The following is a 23,614-nucleotide window of genomic DNA, read 5'->3' as shown; positions in this document are numbered from 1 at the left end:
AGATGGGAGGAGATCTTATGAAGTGCAACCAAAGCCTTCATTGCCAATATCACTAGGAGTGAAGACATACCATAGAAGACTGCAGGACTTTGTGGAGTCATCTGGAACAGCTGGTCAGAGATGAAAGGTTAAGGAAATTTTTATATCAGCCCAGTAGGCAAAAAGGCCAGGTCAAATTGGGATCTTAGAAGGGAACTCCTTCGAGAGCACCTTTGGGCACAATTAATGTTATTCTAGCTACCTCAGGGAGAATTGATTCTCATCCCTCCCGGGTGATGTCTATAGCTTGGCCACTTACAGAGGACTCCCCCCTAAGCAGAAGAGGTCTAGGATAAAGGTTTGACCATCATTGAGTTTCTCTGAAGAGGACAAGGCTGGACCATACAATCACATGATGATGCCCTGGTGGTTACCCTCAGAATAGGGGGTATAATGTGAAGAGACTATTAGTAGATTAGGCAGCGAGGCAGAGATCATGTACCCTGATTTGTATAAAGGACTGAAATTGAAGCATGAAGATTTGACAGGTTATGATTCACCCTTGTTAGGTTTTGATGGGAAAGTTATTATTCCGAAAGGTTAAATTAGACTACCTGTATAACTAGATTCAGAAATGGTAGAGGTGGACTTCATTGTAGAGGATGCTTACTCCCCTTACACTGCCTTTGTGGCAAGACCCTAGCTTCATGCCTTGGGGGCTATTTCTTCCAACCTGCATTTGAAAGTGAAGTATCCGTTTGGGGACCAAGTTGAGGAACTGGTGGGGAGTCAATTTATGACTAGGCAGTACTTGGTAGCTGCAATTAAGCATCAGACTGAAGGCGAGTCCTCAACCCTTGTTGAGCGAGGCCTATAGCAATCAAAGATACCAATGTTATCTACGAATGCGGTATCAGAAGGGCTAAAGTATGAGGAATTGGAGAAGGTGGTTATAGGTGATGATAATCAGAAGCTTTTCAGGTTGGAGCTCAATTGCCCCCTCAAGAGAAGGAAGAGCTGATAGTGTTTTTTAAGGAGAATATTGATGTGTTTGCTTGGAGTGCTTATGAAGCCCCTGGAGTGGATCCAAACTTCATTTGCCATCATTTAAATGTCAACCTAGTTGTTATCCCCAAAAAGCAACCACCTTAGTGCTCATCTAAAGAGCATTCTGATGCTGTCAAGGAGGAGGTGAACAGGCTTAAATAGGTTGGGGTTATTAAGAAAGTATTCTACCCTAAGTGGTTGGCCAATACGGTGGTAGTGAAGAAGAAGAATGGGAAGTGACAAGTATGTGTAGATTTCATAGATTTGAATAAAGCTTGCCCTAAAGACCCCTTTCCCCATGCCTCGAATAGTTCAGTTGGTGGATGCAACTGTAGGCCATCCTCGGATGAGTTTCTTAGATAATTTTCAAGGATACCAATAGATACCATTAGCTTTTGATGATCAGGAGAAGACAGCTGTCGTCACGTCTACTGGAAATTACCACTACAAGGTGATGCCTTTTGGTTTGAAGAATGCAGGGTCCACCTATCAAAGGATGATGACCAGGATATTTGAGCCATAATTAGGAAAAAATATTGAGGTTTATATAAATGATATGATGGTAAAGAGTAGGGAAGTGACTAAGTATGTTAGTGACTTAGGAGGTATCTTTGAAATATTGAGGAAACACAAGCTACGTCTTAATGCTTCCAAGTGCTCCTTTGGTGTTAGTTCAGGAAAATTTTTGGGTTATATGGTCATTTATCATAGGATTGAGGTCAACCTTGATTAGATTAAGGTAATTAATAGTTTGCAACCACCTCAAAATTCCAAGGAAGTCTAGAGATTAACAGGAATAATTGCCGCTTTAAACTGATTTATCTCTCGATTAGCAGAAAGGTGCAGACCTTTCTTCCAATAGTTGAATAAGTGGAAGAGATTTGAGTGGACCGAGGAGTATGTTCTGGCCTTCTAGCAATTGAAGGAATACCTTTCTTGGCCGCCCATTATGTTCAGGCCCGAGGTGGATGAGATTTTGTTTGCTTGCATTGCTGTAGCTTCCCATGTGATGAGCTTAGTGTTGATACGGGTTGATAGTAGGGTGCATAAACCAGTTTATTATGTGAGCAAGTCTTTGTATGAAGCAGAAGTTCGTTACTTGCCATTGGAGAAAGCTATTTTGCAATGGTACATGCTACACGTAAGCTCCCTCACTACTTCCAAACTCACACAGTTGTGGTTTTAACCCATTTCTCTCTTCAATCACTACTTTAGAAGGCTGATTATATAGGGAGAATTGCCAAATGGGGTAAGATCTGAGGGGTTTTTGAAATCAAATATATGCCTCACACCTCTATCAAAGGACAAGTCCTTGCTGATTTGGTAGCCGAAAGTGCTGAATCCCCACTGGAAGAGGAGGGAGAAAAGCTAAACATGGATGGAAAATTAGTTGGTGTAGTCTCCCTACAAGAGCCTTAGTCCTAGAGGGTATACGTTGATGGTGTAGCAAATCAAAGAGGATCTGGAGTGGGGGCTAGTTGTAATTTCTCCTGAGAAGATCATTATTGAAAAATCCTTAAGGTTGGGTTTCTCGGCCACAAACAATAAGACTGAATATGTTACTCTGTTGGTAGGAATGGCTATGGTTCAGAAAATGAGAGGAAAATCAGTGGAGGTATTTTCAGATTCGAGGTTGGTGAAGATTTATGTAAGCTTGCTGAGGTAGAGAGGGAGAGGGTGCAGATTCATCAAATTAGGGTAGGACCTAATTGGATGGATCCTATAGTTCTGTTCCTTAAGAATGACATCTTGCCCTAGGAAAAAGGGGAAGATGATAAAGTGCAAAGGAAAGCTCCTCGTTTCTGGTTGTCTGAGGATTAAAAGTTGTACAAACGTTCCTTTTCAGGACCATATTTGTTATGCATACATCTTGAGGCAATAGAGCTACTCCTAGAAGAGTTGCATGAAGGGATTTGTGAAAGCCACACAGGAGGTAGATCCTTGTTCATAGAGTCCTCACTCAGGGATATTGGTGGCCGAATATACAGAAGGAAGCACAAGAGTATGTGAAGAAATGTGACCAATGTGAGAGATTTGCTCCGAATATTCATCAACTAAGGGGTGTCCTCAATCCTCTGTCTAGCCTTTGGCCTTTTGCTCAATGGGGCTTGGATATTGTAGGGCCTTTCTCTAAGGCAGCAGGGAATAAGAGATGACTGCTGGTTGGCATGGATTATTTCACCAAGTGGGTTGAAGTTGAACCACTGGCAAATATCAGGGACGTAGATGCCAAGAGATTTGTTTGTAAAAATATTGTCACTCGGTTTGTGATCCCTCATACCCTCATCTCAGACAATGGTCTTCAGTTTGATAGCAAAGCTTTTAGGAGGTATTGTTGTGACCTAGGTATTAAGAATAGGTATTCCACCCCAACTTATCCACAGGGAAATAAACAGATTGAGGCTGTCAATAAAGACATAGTGAATGGACTCAAAAGGAGGCTGGATGATGCAAAGGGAAAATGGGTGGAAAAGCTACCACATGTCCTTTGGACATATCAAACTACACCTCATAGGTCAACAGGGGAGACACATTTTTCAATGACTTATGAGGTCGAGGCTGTAATTCCTCTGGAAACCAGATTCCCAACACTAAGGAAGAGCTGTTTCACTTCAAGCAACAATGATGGGCTGTTAGAGAAGAGTTTAGATTTAATTGAAGAGCGAAGAGAAAATGCCATAGTTCAACTGGCGCATTATCAACACAAGCTCAAGCAGGGGTACAACTTAAACGTGAGGTTAAGGCCATTAGTGCCTGGAGACTTGGTATTAAGAAAAGTTTTGGGTACTGCAAAGAACACAGCATAGGGAAAGTTGGGGTCCAATTGGGAAGTGCCATATCGTATCATCTCGGTGGCTAGAATAGGTGCATAATACCTGGAAGATCTAGATAAAAATGTTGTACCACACCCCTAGAATTAAATAACTTGTGAAGGTATTACTATTAATGAAAGTCTTTTCTGCCATATTTTTGTTTATGACATGATGCATTACTTCTTATTATTTGTTTAAGTATTAAACAGAACCTTAGTCATTCCTGGCTCCTTGGACCACATACTTTGGATAAATTAATACTTCATATCATTTTTCTAAGTGTTAAACAAAACCTTGGTCATGCCTGGCTCTTTGGACCACATATCTTAGGTAAATTAATATTTCTTATTATTCGTTTAAGTATTAAACAAAACCTTGGTCATATCTTGATCCTCAGACCACATACCTTGAGTAAATTAATACTTCTTATTATTTACTTAAGTATTAAATAGAACCTTGGTCATGCTTGGCTCCTCAGACCACATACCTTGGGTAAATTGATATTTCCTATTATTTGACTAAGTATTAAATAGAACCTTGGTCACATCTGGTTCCTCGGACCACGTGCCTTGGGTAAATTAATACCTCTCACTATTTACTTAAGAATCAAATAGAATCTTGGTCATGCGTGGCTCCTTAGACCACATACCTTGGGTAAATTGATATTTCCTATTATTTGACTAAGCGTTAAATAGAACTATAGCTTTCTCCAGTCTCTCAGACCACCTATCTTTGGGAAGCTGACATTCCTTTGACTATGAGATTACTAGATAGAGCATTGGCCATGTTAGGTTCCATGAAGCACATGCCTTAGGAAAATTAATACTCAGCCCTTCCATGCTGAGTAACAAAGACTCTCATTGTAGTAACTTAGTCAAAAGGACACTTCTGAGCATCAGATAAAGCATTTGTAAATATTTTCATGATTAATTCATGAGCTAATTGTTATCTACCATTCCTTTAGTCTATTGTTAAGTGGAAAGTTATGTGGAGTCCTAGAAGGATAAATGCTCCACCATTTTCTGAAATTAAGAGGAAGTCCAGTGATATGTAGAGGTCCTTGAGTTAATTCTTCTTAAGGTATGTTTTTGAAGTGAAGGATATACTTTGTTGAGATTGTAAACATATAAATCATTTATGCAAATAACTAAATGAAGGTATGTCTCATTTTCATATTGGTTAAGTGTTAAGTGAAACAAAATTTGTGTTAGGACTTGTGTCACAAAAGTAAAGGAAAAGTTCATAATTGTCATTAAGTTTAGCCTTAGAAAAAGGCAAATTGATTACAAAAGGGCAAATTGGTTACAAATTCTGGAAACAGAAACAACAGTCTTAAAAAAAAAAAAGCTACTTTTTTTATTACAATCTTCTCCTTTACTGTGGCCTTGGTAGACTGGGTGAGTGCTGCTTCTGAGGATTCTGGGCCTTTACCCTTAAGGTCCCCCTTGGTAGGCATAGGGAGAGTTGTCAGGTCAATCTCCATCTTGGAAAGGATCTCTTTCTCTTTGAGGAGGTTCTGGGGAGCAGCTGGGGGTTTCGTGGTATCAAGGGCCATTCCCTTAGTTGTGTCTGATTCTTTCTCAACAACCCCAAGCTGCTCGGCCACCTTGGAAGGGCTATTAGGAGGGAGAGGGACCTTGGCTGGGCTATCCCTGCCAATATCTGCCTCTTCGGAGGTAGTGTCAGCCTTGGAGTTGGTAGAGCTTGATACACGGATGGCAAGAGGGTAGTATACATTCTCTGTTTTCCTAAAGATGGAGAAGGCCTCAACCCTAGCTTGGTTGAGGGATTCGATCCATGCCTGGAGGCAGTAGCCCCTACACACCTTCAAGACCTCAACCTTGAGGGCCTCCTCGGTCTCTGCCACCCCCACGTCATACCTGTCCTGCTTGACTTGATCCTTGACCTTCTCAGCCTCCTCCAGTTTCTTCTTAAGGATCACGATCTGCTCCTTAGAGGCAGCCAATTGGTCCTCAGTTTGGCGAAGTTGCCTTTGTTGACCCTCAGCTTACCTTTTAGCCCCTTCTAGGGCAGCTTCAGCACTCTTTTTGTCCTTGTCTGCCTAGTTAGCTTCTTGTTCAGCTCTCGTATCCTCTTCTCAGCCACATTAAAGGCATCCATGGCCGTAATGCGCCTCCCCTCCTCCTCCTTCATTTGTTTATGGGAACTATTCACTAGCTCCTCAGCCTTGTGTACAGTTGGACAGCCTTAAAAAAAAAAAAAAAAAACAACAACAACAACAAAAAGAAAAATAGTAATAAGTCTTAATAAGTAAAATGAAATAAAAATATATATGTCTAGGTATTGATTAGTCAAAATGATTGTGAAAGCACTTACAAGGGCTGGATCCCTCTTCAAGGTAAGGAATATCTCATGCTTTTTCATGGACCTGAGGTCGACTATGTCACCAGGTAACAGAAGGGCCTGCTCCAAAGCATTGGCCATATACCCTGCCTTCCTATGTTGAAAATCCTATATGGAGGCATCGATAGGCAGTGGGGCTTCGTCCAGTACTAAGGGAGGACTCCAAGCAGGAGCTCAGCTCTGGCGGTTGCGCCCCCTCTCCACTATAGGTCCTTCACTTGTGGCTCGGGTATGGGTGGTTTTAGCTGCTTTGGCCCCCTTTAGGGGCTCGATATCTTTAGAAAGGAACCCCTTTCCTTCTTCTATTACTTCCTTCCCTTTCTGGCCTCGCTTTCTTTTCTTGTCATTCGGGTCGGTTGGAGGAACCTAACTAGGATGGGGAGTGAAAGGTTTGGTTTGGATTGCCTTTTCGGGCATGTTGCCCCTTGCATAGGATTCTAGTAGGTTTAAGAGGCTCGATCTTGTTTTTCGTTATAGCACCATGGCATTCGGGATTGAAAGAGCCTCCTGTGTGTGGCTTGCTTGGGCTAGGGGAAGATCACCAAAATCACCGGAAGGAACCTCGGGGGATTGAAATTAGTTGAAGACCTCAAAGTCATCCTTCGAACCAGACACTTCAACCACTTCCTTTTCTTTTTCTTCTTCTTCTTCTTCTTCTTTGATGGGTGCCTAGGAAGGGGCTGCTTCTTCCTCGACTGCACGTAGAAAAGATAAATCTACTTGCTGTATGCCCTTGGGAATGGGGCCGGTGGTGAGGAATCCAGGAACTGCAACATTAATCTGATGTAGGCATGGATCACTTGCCTTAATCATGCACTTGGGTGCCTGGAAACTTGATGAGAGTGGGTTGTAGCTGAGGATGAGATGGGTCACCCTTAATTGCCCATCAGTGTGGACAAAGATCTCGTCTTTTAGTATCTTTGTCAAATCAGGCTCGTCGACAAGGCTTAGGTTTGGAGCATCAGCTCGTTTATCTGCAAATTCACCAAACACCAAAGGCATTATTAGGAAACGATGCAAAATCAAAATAATGGAAATAAACACTGTAGCCTAAGTACCCCACTTGGTGTACCCTCCCATGTTGGGCAATGAGGTCCGTCATGCCATTCTCTTGAGATGATTAGGAAGTCCTTGTCCATACCCTTATTGGACTCAGGGATACGTGAGATAAGCCTGACCTTGGGGACTCTGGTTTTCAGATAGTACCCCTGCCCCGTCAGTTTGTGGAGATTGTAAATCTAGTTGACATCATGGTGGGATAAGTTTACATTTATCCTCTCATTGAGGGCATCTACACTACCTAAAATCCTAAATACGTTGGGGGCGCAGTGGGTGGGGGAAAGCCTATGAGCTATTAGGTAATCCCTAGTTACTCAACCCATTGGGATTCTCATCCCTACCTCTATAAAAGCAATCATAGGTATGACCACTTCTCCCTCCTGCCTCTGGGCATGCCATTCCTCCTGTTTATAATACGTAATCGAAACCTCTTGTGGGATTCGATATTGAGCTTTCAAACTCTCTATTTTCTTTGGGGAGTCTACTAGGTAAGCAAATCTACCCATTTTTGAGAAAAATTGAAGGTGGAAGTAAAGCAAGAAGAAATTAAAGGAGCTGAGGAAGAAAGTGCTTTAAGTAAAGAAAAATGAAAGAGAAAATAAGTGAAAATAATGAAAAGACTAAAGGAAAGGAAGGAGGGCTCCTTGGACTAGCTCTTGATATTTGAGAGTGCAAAAAGTGAGGTAGGCAGATCCCCAAGCAATATATATATATATATATATATATGAAAAGGAAAGATAAGCGGGAAAGCTCTCGCTCGAGTTCCCATACAATCTCCAGCCGTCGGATCTGCATCGCGCCATAGAACGTGGGGGACATAGAGCCACAGAAATTAATTGAAGGCACGTCCCGTATGCCGAAGCATCAGGAGCATGCGTTGGGCAATTGAAAAAAATACTTGTGCAGATAGGATTGATGTATGGTAAGAGTGGGGCAATTGTGATGGATATCAAAATCCTCCTTTTTGCTCGTTGAGCAAAAGAAGATAATTTCAAGGGGTTATTGTAGGGGTAGAAAGCCCAGAAATGAATATTGGGCTGTGGACCTTGTCCAAGGACGTTTAGTAGTCAGAGGACAAGGAAGCATTGATGAAGGGGTAAGAATCAGTGGGTTATGAAAAGATTATGTCTACAAGAATTGGGGAAGGTGGTTCGAGGAGTGCCTCCTCGGCTAAGTAGAGCAGAAGTCAGAAGGTGTGGTTTGCCATCAAGAGCAACACTCTGGAGATGGAAAATACTGGTGATGATGAAAAAATGTCAATGTAATAAATATTTTTGCAAATGATGAACATGATAATAACATTGGCTTATATGAAGTTGATTGGGCAAGATGATATGTATGATGAAAAAAAATTATTATTTTGGTTCATATGTTATGTGTTATCACTTTTGAGTTCAATTAATTTGAAGTTATAAGTATATATTAATTTAATTTCTTAAGTTGAATGAATATATTTCGAATTTATAATGAATATGTGTTTTATATGTATATTTATAAATTTTTTATAAATTTTATTATGTGTTAGTGTATCTTACAATAAATGATAAAAAATAAAAATAAAAAATTCATAGTGGATTCACATTATGACAACTATAGTTTAAGGCCTATGGGGGTAGGGAGATTTGATGGAGTTAAAAACCAAATAATAAACCAATTAAAAATAATAATGATATGGGAAATTTTCAAATGTCTTTGTCACATTATTACAAGTTTTTATATATAACCACACTAGTATATGCGTTTCCTCACAACCTTCTTAATAATAATAATAATAATAAGTAGTTATCTTTCTTTGAACATAAAAGATTATTTCTCAAAAAAACAATTTCTTTTATAAGTAAGTCAACTTTATTAATAAAAAATAAAAAACCATAATAAAAATAATAATAAGTTAAAAAAAAGATTATTAAAAAAATACGTGCAAGGCACTTGCAAATCTTTAGTCTTTTAAAACTTGAGGGACTAATTGCGTATTTAGGATAAACTTAAGGGATCAACATTGTAATTTCACTTTTTTTTTTTTTACATTATTTTCAGTATTATTAAATTACTAAAACTTTGTTTATAGGAATGACTAGTGAATTAAGGTATATTTTAAACCGATTATGATTTTTGTTAGACTTTGTATTCTATTGTACCATGTAGTAATATTGCTATTACAATTTCTTCTATACCTCATGTATGACTTGGGTTAGTGCCTAATTATATCCAAGTATGAAAGTCAAATCACGACAATTGAATGATACATAAAATGATCACATGTGTTCTTTTTTCAAAGTATAGAACAATGACATCTAATCATATATATATTTATATATATATATATTATTTGTAATCTTTTTAGCCCATTACTCCAACTCGGAAAAAAGGAGTTATTTTTCAAAAAAAAACTTTTATAAGTAAGTCAACTTTATTAATAAAAAATGGTAAATTGCAAGTTAGATTTTATACTCTAAAATTTCAAGGTTTGAATTTTACCTTATAAAATTTAGGGTGTTTGGATTTTATATCATGACATTTCAATACTTGGATTTTACTTCCTAAAGTTTAGGGTTGTTTATATTTTACATTTTAAAATTCTGAAACTTTAGGGTGTAAAATCTAAACACTCCACAATTTTAAAGAGAACACCAAAATTCAGGAGTATAATTTACATTTTTCCCAATAAAAAATAAAAATCATAACAACAATTTATATATATATATATATATATATAATTTATTAAAAATAAGGTGCAAGGTAATATCTAATCCACTATAAAAAAGAACAAAACCTTAAACCAAAACAGCCTAAAAACTCTTTCTGCACTTGTTCACATCCCGACACCTTTACTCTTCATTCTCTCTCTCTCTCTCTCTCTCTCTCTCTCTAAAATCTTATCCATTCATGGCTGCTTCATCGCTTCTCTCTCTTATGTTTCTCATCTCAACATTACTCTTAGCTTCATCTTCACTATCCGTAGCTCTCAGTCCCACCACCTTCACCATTCCTCTCTCACCCATCTTCACCAAAAACCAACCCTCTGATCCAATCAAAACCCTCAATTCCCTCGCCTCTTCTTCTCTAACCAGAGCTCACCACCTCAAGCACCCTAAATCAAAACCCCCACTTACCAAAACCAAAGTATTTTCTCACAGCTACGGAGGCTACTCAATCTCTCTCAACTTTGGCACACCCCCACAAACCATTTCTTTCATTTTAGATACTGGCAGCAGCCCTGTTTGGTTTCCTTGCACTTCACAATATATTTGCATCGATTGTAACATAGACCCATCAAAAATCCCACTGTTCATTCCAAAACTATCATCTTCTTCAAAATTTATCGATTGCCAAAATCCCAATTGTGCTCGGATTTCAAGCTCAAATCCCTTGTCTGGTTGCCAAGGCTGTAATTGTTCACAAGCTTGCCCTTATTTCTTTCAATACGGTTTAGGCTCAACTCTTGGGCTATTACTTTCCGAAACCCTCGATTTTCTTGAGAAACTTTTCACTAATTTTCTTGTTGGGTGCTCCATTTTCTCGACCCAGCAGCAATCTGCTGGCATTGTCGGGTTTGGTCGAACTCCAGAATCGTTGCCTTCCCAACTAGGTCTCAGTAAATTCTCTTACTGTTTAATTTCTCAACGGTTCGACGACACGTCGGAGAGCAGTGACCTCGTTTTGTATCGAGGGTCTAGTTCTGATGCCAGGACCCCTGGCCTAGGCTACACGGCGTTTAGGAAAAACCCATCTTTTATTCCTGAGTACTATTACGTTGACCTTCTTAAAGTCATTGTGGGCAGTAAGTCAGTTAACATTCCGTACAAATATTTAGTTCCTGAAAATAACACTAATGGTAACGGTGGCACTATTGTGGACTCTGGGACAACTCTCACCATCATGGAAAAGCCGATATTTGACGCCGTGGCAACCGCATTTGAGGCAGAGATGGTTAATTTTACTAGAGCTTCTGCTTACGTGGAAGCTTTGATTGGTTTGAATCTGTGTTTTAATATTACTGGGTTAAAATTTGAGAAGATAATATTTCCAGAATTAACCTTTGAGTTTAAGGGTGGGGCAAAGTTGGAATTACCGGTGGTGAATTATTTTGTACCTGTTGATGTTGGTAATTCTAGCTTCGTGTGCTTGACTCTTGTGACAGACAGTACAGTTGATTCGGTCGGGCCAGCGATAATTTTGGGAAATACTCAGCAGCAGAATTTTTACGTGGAGTTTGATTTGGAAAATGACAGATTTGGCTTTCGGAAACAAAATTGTAATAAGTAAGCTGGACTGAAATTAAAAAAATAAAAAATAAACTCAATTCTAGGCAAATATGGTACTACTAGAAATTCATACTGCTAAAACTCAGTTTACTTACTGTGGTTATTGGGGGAATAGTCAAATTTACTGGGTTTTATATATATTCTTATAATCATTGTCCAGATGTTAAAAATAAGGTTATAGGATATTATTGTTATCTTTTCATAATAATTTTATCAAAAAATGTCTATTCAGTTCTATAAGTATGAGTCGTGGTGTAGATTTATAATAGCCGTTATGTTCTAACTCTATAGCAGCTGTTGATATTGTGGATTTCTATGAACTAATTTTTGTCTGTCTATTTTATTTATTCGTTAAAAGCACAACCATACCTGAAAAAATGATCATTTAAAAAAAAAAAAAAAATATATATATATATATATATATATGTCACGCTCTGAACCCAACTAAAAGATAGGCACGTGACAATTGCCACACACTTATAAAGTAAGCACCCTACAAGTGTGCAAGGCTTTCTTAGCAACTAAAATTTATCCTCAAAAATTAAAATCAAATAAATCCAAAGTACCTCAACAATTTCTTTATGAATAGATTTCCAATAACTTAATCTATATATAAAATAATAGGTGAAGCAGAGAGAGTGCGAAATTGAATTCTGAATTAGAACTCTAATTTTGTGCCATGTGTCTAGAATTTGAAATTGAAGTTGAATTTTGCATCATGTGGTTAAATGTATGTGGGCTCATTCTCATTAAAACCACTTCTATGTATCGGGTCAAGTAAGTTACTGTGCTAATTAAGTTTTTTCTTGATTTTGTAGTCAAACATGAAAACCAAAGAGATTAATATCGGTGATAAGAACTTGGTTTGGGTACATTGCATAATTTCCAAAAAGATAGCAAAGCCAAAGTTTGCATCTTTGTTATAAATTGCTTACAAAGTTTGCATCTTTACATTTGCACTGAGTTTCAGATTAAAGTGCTTTCTTCTTAGTTCTGACACTGAGTTTTGTTTATTATTCACTTACAAAGTTTGCATCTTTACATTTGTTATAAATTTAAATTGCTAATATGTGATTAGATGCACATTATGCCTAAAATTCACTATCCTTATATTTGACTTTTTGTTCAGGTTTGGCACTTATAACAATGAAGAAAGCACTGCTGTGGACCGATGGATGATACTTTTTACAGGTTGCAAAGGAACTTAGTGATCAATGGAATCTCACGTGAATTGGAGAGGACCCGGCTGTAGATGTCTGGATGGCAGATGTGAGTCACTATGTTTTTAAAATGTTCAGTGAAGGTAAATGTTATGAATAATATAAATTTTCAGGAGAGAGATTTATTATTCTATATTTACACAAGTTTGGTCGCCTTCTTAGAGTGGATCACTCCACCCTGTCTTTCTACTAGAATTTTTTATTCAGATTGTTACAATTTAATTCGAAATTTTATTTGAATTTTCCTATTGTTGTTACTATCATATATTATCATTCCAATTGTTCAATTAGAATCTAAAATTGGAGTCCAATTTTACTATGCACGTGTACAATCTAATTATTTTTAATTTTGCTGTCATGTGCAGAAGCCAATGAGATGAAATTAATAACACATTAAACACTCATGCTTTGGGAATCGGAAGTACCAATCTAAATCCATTGGACCTGCTTCATGATAATACAACTATGAAGGATGTATAAAAACACGCACAAACCCCTCTCTCTATAAAAAGAGATTGGAGAGAATTTCTTTTATCAGCCATGGAACTTCAGAGGTTTTTTTTTCACACAAATGCGCATCATGTTACAAAATGACTCATCGTAAAACTACAAAATGAGTACAACTCTGAGGATTTTTTTTTTTTTTTTTAATTTTAAATTTTTTAAACTGCGAAAATTTCAATCACCAATAGAGATTGAAGATACAAAAGCGTGAATGGATCTTTTGGATAAACATTGTCACCAAGGTTAATCTTTCTATGTAAAATATATATACTGCTAAGTTTTGTTAATGAAATTTTCTGGTTAATAATATGAATTTAGACTTAACTGAGCCTTTTAAATATGAATAAATTTATGATTAATAATATATCCATTCCCGTGCGGTAGCACGGGGTTACATACTAGTTGGAATAAAATCCAAACCTCATGTACATAATGCCAATTGGCCAATAATATAAAACTATTAGAAGACCATCCAATCCCAAAAATCACTAAGCTTCTTTTTCCGCTCACAACACAACGTCAAAATTTGGTATTCTTCACAATCTGAAACTGGAGGGGAAAAAGGGGGTGAGTTGACAACTCAATAAGTAACCAAAGTCTTAATAAGTTCTATTAAGCAATATATCTGTAAAGTATAAAATGTAATACGTGCTTTCAAAAGTTATAATATACTATGTGTTTTCAAAATAACTGAAGAAGTTTCATAGTCTTAAAATAATAAGTTGCACATAGGTCACATACTTTAATCTTACAAATATATCATAGATGGTTTAGAAAATAGTCAGTTTTCTATATATCAAAAGCTATAACTTACAATATGTTCCAAATACACAAGCAGTTTTAGTAACTCAAAATAGTCCAAATACTCAAATATTTCCAAAATCACATATGTAGTTTTAAGGACTCAAAATAATAAGATATTCAAATGTAATTCATATTCTTAATAATCTTATGACTATGGTCATGCTATATCCCCGTAACTGGGTATCAGAATACCAATGAATAACCCCTATTGGCTAGGTAACAAAATACCAATGAATAACACTCATTGGCTGGGTATCAGAGTACCAATGAATAACCCTCATTAGTTTGGGTATCAGAGTACCAATGAATAACCCCCATTGGTTTGGGTATCGAAATCAATTCATAATCAAATTGTCCATAATCATATATATGATATCATAGTTTCTGACAAAATATATCTTATTCAAATACACACACACACACACACACACACACACACACATATATATATATATATTCATATATTCTATACTCAAATCTATTTGTGATATTTCTATATTCTTTACTTTAATTCAATATAACTAAAAAATATCAATTAAATAAAATAAATCTTATATTCAATGCTCATATGTATCTGTGAAAATCCTTTATTCTTTACTTTGAATCAGTATAGCTAAAAACAATTAAACAAAATACATCATATATTTAGTAATCATATATATTTGTGATAATTCTTTACTTGAAATCAGTAATACAATAGAAATAAAATTGTAATAACTGTAAATAAATTTTAGGAGTTAACAGACGCAAAATAAAATCAATTAGGATAAGGTTACTTACCTCAGCTAGCTCACTAAAAAAACTTCTCCCTAACACTTTCTCTAAATTCCTTAGATATCACCTAACAATTTACAAGCACCATTTACTTAATAATCAAATAATTTAAGAAAGACTTATAAAAAAAAAATACCCAACCAAAAGAGAAACTACTAAAATATCCAACAACTGTCCACTGTTATCTCACACCAAATTTCTACATATTCATAACATATATTTTATTTACTTCATACAGCTAATAGTTCCCTAGGAATAAAGCCTATATAATATGCTATACCCATAGCCATAAATGGTCAAAAGTCAATTTGAAAATGACACCACGTAGATCTATCTTCTATACGTGTGCTCTCTTTCCCTTTCTTTCTTTTTTTTTTTTTTTTTTTTTTGGCCAGATACTTCAAGTCCACACCATGAATTTTCCTATTCACCAAATCCACAATTTGGTACACCTTCTTGAGGCAGAAACTTGTGCAGAACCGGACTCACCATGCCTCACCTTGTGCAACTTCCATCTACACTTACATGCATGACACAACAGTGGACATAAGAAAAATAATCACAATACCGAGGCAGAAAAATCTGCAGGTACGTCCAGTTTACAAAAAAATTAAATCTACACTTTTATTCGTTTGCATCATTATAACTCTTAAATATTTAAATAGTTTTACTATTGGCCAGAATACTCATATAAAAAAAATACTAATTCCAAATAAAGTTTAGATTTAACAAGAAAGAGATTCCGAAGTTCTTACCTCAGGTGTGTAGCCAAACCTTCTCTATTTGAGTATTTTAGGTAGTCTCCTCTCTCAAAAAAAATATCTCTATATACATTTACTTAATAAGCTTATATATAGCTAGGGTTTCAACCTTATTTTTCTAAAAACTCTCTTATAATTACAAATTATAAAATTGACCCCACAAAAGATTTACTTAAATACCCTTCCTTTTAATCTTTTTGTTTTTCCTGGGTATTACAATCTCCCCCACTTATAAGAATTCAATCCTCTGAATTCATCACAAGCTGAACTAATTTATCACGCTTCCGCTGTGCTACTCTAAAGCCACAATCGTATTGGTCTATACAAATTTATCTCCCATCACCACAATAAGAGCAATTAAATACGAAGAATTCCTCTCTTTTTTTTCCTATCACTCAACCTGAATTGCACTATAATTTACCTCCATAGTGAATATAAATTTCAAAACCCACATGTTCAAGTAAACCCAGTAAAAACGATAGTTTTTTCGATAAGTAATCTCCAATAATTCTAAATGGAGAAGGAGCCTCCAAGGTTGTGATAAAAGAAAATCACAATCAAATTCTACCGTTAATCATTATGCTTTGACATCCCATTGAGTGGTATATTACTTCCACTTAAATATAAGTTCAAAACTATTTCACAACATATGCATAGATTTTTCCTTCCTCAAAATTTGTAAAATAAAAAAAATTTCCAAAGCAAATGGAGCCACAATGCTTCTGCCATACAATACCACTATAAAATCTCTTACTCAATTATCCATAGTTTAAGAACAACCATATTACAAAAAATATAAGATTCTTTAAAGATATACATATCTCTAGTCTAAATAGCTCTCTAAGTTCCTTTCAATATGAACATAAGTTCCAAGGCCCATTCGTTTAGATTAACCACAATAACTGATTTTCCATCAATTATTAATTTCAACAAAATTCCAAGGCCTAAGTAGTCTCCAAAAATTACAACGAAGGAAATCCACAATTTTGAGATTCACCATAGACCATTGAATGCTAGCATCCATTTAATTCTATACCCCAAAATTAAGTAGTGCATCCAAAGTTCCAATCCTTCCTAAGTCCAAAACTAATTTACAACATATGCGTATATCACTATATCTTTTCTTCCTCAAGTTTTGTAAGATAAAGAATTTCCAAAATCTCCAAATGATACTTGGGCTAGAACTCATTGAAGAGCTGGGTTCCTTAATTACATTGCCTCTTATGAAAACAAATATCTAAGTATACATCAGCTAGAAGGGAATAGTCCATGAAGTATCTTAAACCCTCCTTTCTGTGTTTCTTTGTTTGTTTGTTTGTTTTTTTTTTTTTTTAACTTGTTGATAATACTATCCAAGTAACCTAGAACTTAGGGTACAATGCAACTTTATAATTATTAACCACTTGTCAATATAAAACAAATGGACCACCACTGACTATAATTCAAATTGTAATAGTCTTTCAAAATAAACCCTCTTGCCATCCCAAAACCTTCAATATCCAATCAAAATTATGGTTCACTAGTCCAATTCAATACTACCACGATCTTGTGTTGTATCCACCTTATTTTTAATTGAGCCAATCCATTAACTCTTATCAGTTAAAATTCAAAGAATTACATTTCTTGCATCAAAACTTATTCCCCCGGATATTAAACAATCCTCCAAGTCCATAGAAAGAAAATTAGGACCTCAAACTTCTAAGTAACAAAACATGTCTCAAAAACATATAGGGACAACCTCACACATAAATTAGGCTATAGTAACCCATGTAGGTCAACACTAAAAAGAACAATGATCCAAAAGAAGGTCGGTCCTTAACATAAGAATCCAAAGAAGTCCATCGATATATTGCTAAATTCTTTAAACACCCTCAGAATTTATATAATAACATATAATATAATGTGAACTACAATAACCACAAATTAATTTTTCCTTCATACTACGAACTTTCCGTTAATTTCCTTACTCCATATAAACTAAAATCAAGGAATCATAGCTCTAACATCAAACCTTAACCCCTAAATAAAGTTCTGCAATAGTCAATTCCCTAATAATGATCAAGCACTCCAAATTTTGAATAGGGCATATAGTAAACTATCATTCAATAATTAAACCTCTGAGAATCTCCTACAGATCAAACTAACCTTAGGTAGGTCGACTCTATTAGGCAAAACTATTAAATGAGTTTTCAAAAGATCAGTCACAAAACAACAGGAAGATTTCCTTTGCTTCATCTTTTCTCACTCTCTTTTCCTTTTAATGGGAAGAAGAAGTTTTAATAACCAATCTGATCAATTACAAAATTTTCAAGAATAAAATACACCCACTCAATACTAGTATAAGATCATAGAAGTATATCAATTAAAATCCTCCCTTTTGTATTTATAATTCACGTATGCATAACCACATAGACATAAATATCAAATCCTTCAAATATGACCTAACAAATCATCAGATGATGGAACCTCACTTACACTTCTCATAAAGTCATCAAAAGAACACTATCTATGACCTAATAACCTTCACAAACAATAACTGGAATTGTAATACCTAGGGCACAGATTTCATTCTAAATAAAAACCTAGCATAAAGTCTACAAGATCATAACCTAAGCTCTGACACCATTAAAATTGTCACGCCTCGAACCCAACTATAAGATAAGCACGTGACAATCGCCGCATGCTTATAAAGTAAGCACCCTGCAAGTGTGCAAGGCTTTCTTAGCAACTAAAATTTATCCTCAAAAATTAAAATCAAATAAATCCAAAGTACCTCAACAATTTCTTTATGAATAGATTTCCAATAACTCAATTGGAATAAAATCAAAACCTCATGTACATAATGCCAATTGGCCAATAATATAAAACTATTAGAAGACCATCCAATCCCAAAAATCACTAAGCTTGTTTTTCCGCTCACAACACAACGTCAAAACTCTCAAAACTTGGTATTCTTCACAATCTGAAACTGGAGGGGAAAAAGGGGGTGAGTTGACAACTCAATAAGTAACCAAAGTCTTTATAAGTTCTATTAAGCAATAGATCTGTAAAGTATAAAATGTAATACGTGCTTTCAAAAGTTATAATATACTATGTGTTTTCAAAATAACTGAAGAAGTTTCATAGTCTTAAAATAATAAGTTGCACATAGTCAGTTTTCTATATATCAAAAGCTATAACTTACAATATGTTCCAAATACACATAAGCAGTTTTAGTAACTCAAAATAGTCCAAATACTCAAACATTTCCAAAATCACATATGTAGTTTTAAGGACTCAAAATAATCAGATATTCAAATGTAATTCATATTCTTAATAATCTTATGACTATGGTCACGCTATATCCCTGTGACTGGGTATCAGAGTACCAATGAATAACTCCCATTGGTTTGGGTATCAGAGTACCAATGAATAACCCTCATTGGTTTGGGTATCAGAGTACCAATGAATAACAATTCGAAATCAATTCATAGTCAAATTGTCCATAATCATATATATGATATCATAATTTCTGACAAAATATATCTTATTCAAATACACACACACACATATATATTCATATATTTAATACTCAAATCTATTTGTGATATTTCTATATTCTTTACTTTAATTCAATATAACTAAAAAATATCAATTAAATAAAATAAATTTTATATTCAATACTCATATGTATTTGTGAAAATCCTTTATTCTTTACTTTGAATCAGTATAACTAAAAACAATTAAATAAAATATATCATATATTCAGTAATCAGATATATTTGTGATAATTCTTTACTTGAAATCAGTAATACAATAGAAATAAAATTGTAATAACTGTAAATAAATTTTAGGAGTTAACATACGCAAAATAAAACCAATTAGGATAAGGTTACTTACCTCTGCTAACTCACTAAAAAAACTTCTCCCTAACACTTTCTCTAAATTCCTTAGATATCACCTAACAATTTACAAACATCATTTACTTAATAATCAAATAATTTAAGTGGCCATATATAACATGCTAATAGTCAAAAGCTATATAATATGCTATACCCATAGCCATAAATGGTCAAAAGTCAATCTGAAAATGACACCACCTAGATCTATCTTCTATACGTGTGCTCTCTCTTTTCCTTTCTTTCTTTTTTTTTTTTTTTTTTGCCAGAAACTTCAAGTCCACACTATGATTTTTCCTATTCATCAAATCCACAATTCGGTACAACTTCTTGAGGCAGAAACTTGTGCAGAACCGGACTCACCATGCCTCACCTTGTGCAACTTCCATCTACACTTACAAGCATGACACAAGAGTGGGCATAGGAAAAAAAATCACAATACCGAGGCAGAAAAATCTGCAGGTACGTCCAGTTTACAAAAAAAATTAAATCTATACTTTTATTCGTTTGCATCATTATAACTCTTAAATATTTAAATAGTTTCACCATTGGCCAGAATACTCATATAAAAAAAAATACTCTAATTCCAAATAAAGTTTAGATTTAACAAGAAAGAGATTCCTAAGTTCTTACCTCAGGTATATAGTCAAACTTTTTCTACTTAAGTATTTTAGGTAGTCTTCTCTCTAAAAAAAAAAATCTCTTTATATACATTTACTTAATAAGCTTATATATAGCTTGGGTTTCAACCTTATTTTTCTAAAAACTCTCTTATAATTACAAATTATAAAATTGACCTCACAAAAGATTTACTTAAATACCCTTCCTTTTAAACTTTTTTTTCCTGGGTATTACAATATATCTAAGCATTAAAAAAAAAAAAACTAAAAAAAAGAAGAAAAAACTAAACAAACAAGCATTGCCTGTGTACTCTCACGGTCACAAATATAAGGCAGGAGACATTTTTACGCTTTAAAACTCCCCCACAAAACATGCAACTCAGTATTCAGACTGCTAGTCATGGGCGGAACCAGCTCAAGGTCTTTGCTCCCTCTTAAACATAACAAACAAAGAAGCTATTCCCTAGTACATATCCCACTTTAAAAATAAATGTGATTATCAAGTAGTACTAGAAATTGAAGTAGATTTTTATCCATTTGAAAAGATAAAAGGAAAAACCAGGCATATGAGAGTGGTCCAACAGTTGCCTCTATCTCCAATGTTAACTTCTTCTTCTTCTTCTTCTTTTAATATTTACTCTTGTATAAAAAAAAAATTTAATTAAAAAAAAAAAAAAATCCTCATACATATACTGAAGATACCATATACTGACTCCAAGTTAAGAGGGATACATGTGAGTTTGCGAGATGGATGTTGCATATTTCCACTACTATCTTTTTTTCAGACATAAAAATAAGAGCAATTATAGCTAGGTTTACATTAATTGTAAACTAAAAAGATGTGAACAATATTGTATATATTTGTTTAATTTACAATGTAAATATTATGTTTTTACAATATAAATTATAAACTAAGAATATTTTCAAAAACAATTGGGAAAAAGAAAAGAAAAAAACTCCAATCAAAACAACTATTACGTAAGTGGGCCACGTTTCTGCTAAATTCAGGGTCATCATTCATCACTGATCAACAATTTTACTTCCATTATTGCCTCAAGGCCCGCAACAATGTCTTGTAACACTGCATATTGTCGTGTGATCATTAGGCTCAACAAATGGGCACTTATTGTTAGAGAACACAGAAGAAACTGTGCCTGATTTTCTAGTTGGTTGCTCAATTTCCTCGCCCCATCAACCAATGGGATTTGTTGGGTTTGGTGATACCCCACAATCATTGCCTTCTCAATTGGGTCTCACCAAATTCTCCTATTGTTTGCTGACTCACTTTTACGATGACACAAAGGAGAGAATGACCTTATTTTGGACCTTGATGGTGAATTAGAAGCAAAAGGCCTTAGCTACACACCATTGATCCCAAGCAAGTCTGTCTCTACAGGTTTTCATTTTTATGGCTATCGTTACGTTATTCTTTTGGAAATTGTCGTTTGGTGATACGCATATTATGATTCCAGATAAATTTCGTGTGCTAGGACCTGATGGCAATGGTGGAACTATATTGGACGCACGGTCACCTTACACGTATATGGAAAGGTCAATTTATCAAAAAGTGTCAGAAGCGTTTGAGAGTCAAATGGGACGTTATGCTAGAGCTCCTGACATTAGTGTTCTTGGTTCATGTTTCCAACTTATTCCAAATGAGGTTTCGTTGTATTATCCGCCATTAACTTTGATGTTTGAAGGTGGTGCGAAGATGGAATTGTCATGGATACATTATTTGCTGTTGGATGATCGTTCTAACTCCGTTTATCTCTCATTCATAACAGATAATGTTGGCGGTGTTGTTCTTAACGTTGGTTTGAGTGGTGGCCATCGATAATTTTGGGTAATTGTCTTCAACAGTCTATTTATATGGAGCTTGATTTGGAAAATTCAAGACTGGGATTTCTGAAACAAGCTTGTTACTAAAACAACCTTGATGCTAAATTGGTACTTGAGAACGCAAACATGGAAATAAAAGCTATATTAAGAGCTATGTAGTATGTACGTTGCAATTCTATCTGGAACATGTTTGTGTAAACTTTTTAGTAGTAATATTGCTATGGTACTTTAATTATTGTATCTATAGTTAGCATGTGTTGTCTGTGTTTGTTTGGAGTTTTTAGGCCTAATGTACTATTGTATTTTGTTTTAATGGAAAACCTTGTGTAAAGATAATTTGTGTTTTTTAGTATTTGGTAGTATCAATAAAATGAGTCAAAGGAAAATTATGATATTTGATCAACAAAAAAAATATGGTTTATTTTTAAAGATTTTTTTCCACCAGTTTTGTTTTTTTTGAAAATTAAACAACTCCATCTTACTACAAATTAAATAAAGGATGATAGAAAATTGTTTTTTTAACTCATTTAAGATTGCTACCAAACATAAAAAAATAAGATAAAATTATGTTTTTATAACTATTAGACTAATTATTTTTTAAGAGCATCATTGCATTGGACTAACTCCACCACCCATGTGTGTAGCTCCACCGCTGTTTTTATGCATTGATTCTAAACTCAAGTTAGTCGTCATTCACCTGGGATGGAGTGGGGGCTTTTAAAATATAAGCCTAACAGATTTAGGCCCAATGTACTACACTTGAACTACACTCTTATTTCGCTTTTCGGTAAATCACTTTTATTTCTCGTACAACACACGTCATTTCTTTATAAAGAATTCCGTATAATAAGTCATTAGACTCTATCATGGAGAATTCTCCAAAAAAAAAAAAAAAAAAGACTTTATCATGGAGAAGCCTAACTTGTTTTTTGGTTTTTTTATCTTGTTCACACTGTATCAAGCGTTGAAAATTTTAGTTTCACCTATGAAGAAATTTACATTTTTCATGGGTATATGATAAACTAGAAAAACTATTAAAAGGTTAATGGTTAGCATTTTAAGTTTTAACATAATACTAATAGCAGACCCACACGATACGTGAAAATTAATAATTATTTTGTATTGTAATATAATGTATAATTTTTTTTCTTTATAATTTGTTGAAGATAATTTGTTCTCCCTACAAATTAAAAAAAGTTCATATTTGGTCCAATTAGGTCTACTTCGGTCCTATTTAGTCTACTCAATCAATTTATGTTCCCTTTAGTCCATTTTAGACTTATTGAGCCTTAAATTAATTCGTTTTGTAGGTTGCTTTTTCAAGTTTACCTTAAAAATTCAATTTTTTTTCTTGATTTTTGGGTTGAAAAATATGAAATTTTATTACATTTTGGTTAAATTTTTTAGTTTTGAGTAAAAATATACAAAGAAATTAGACATTAGAAATTAGAAATATGAGCACTAAAAATGCAATAAAAATGATAATTATTCAAAAGTCTTATTCAGTCCATTCTATCTTCTTCGGTCCAATCTGGTCCTATACGGTCCATAGGGACCTATTTATTCCATTTCGTCCACGAAAATTCTATTCGGTCTCATTCAGTCCACTTCGGTCCTACTTGGTCCCCATTGACTCTATTTAGTCCACCTTGGTCCTATTCTGTCCACATTGGTCTTATTCGGTCCA

At 34.9% G+C, this 23,614-nt stretch overlaps 1 protein-coding gene across 1 annotated transcript; it reads left to right on the top strand.

The window, feature by feature from the left end:
* Nucleotides 1-10,136: 10,136 nt before the first annotated feature.
* Nucleotides 10,137-11,597, top strand: LOC115952384 (probable aspartyl protease At4g16563). Its single transcript, XM_031069546.1, has one exon. The coding sequence runs from the start codon at nucleotides 10,149-10,151 to the stop codon at nucleotides 11,526-11,528; it is 1,380 nt and encodes a 459-aa protein (XP_030925406.1). The 5' UTR covers nucleotides 10,137-10,148; the 3' UTR covers nucleotides 11,529-11,597.
* Nucleotides 11,598-23,614: the final 12,017 nt, after the last annotated feature.

The sequence above is a fragment of the Quercus lobata genome, chromosome 7 (assembly GCF_001633185.2).
Source record: "Quercus lobata isolate SW786 chromosome 7, ValleyOak3.0 Primary Assembly, whole genome shotgun sequence".
Lineage (NCBI taxonomy): Eukaryota > Viridiplantae > Streptophyta > Magnoliopsida > Fagales > Fagaceae > Quercus > Quercus lobata.
Note: the sequence above shows the minus strand (reverse complement) of the source record. Positions and strands in the feature narration are given on the sequence as shown.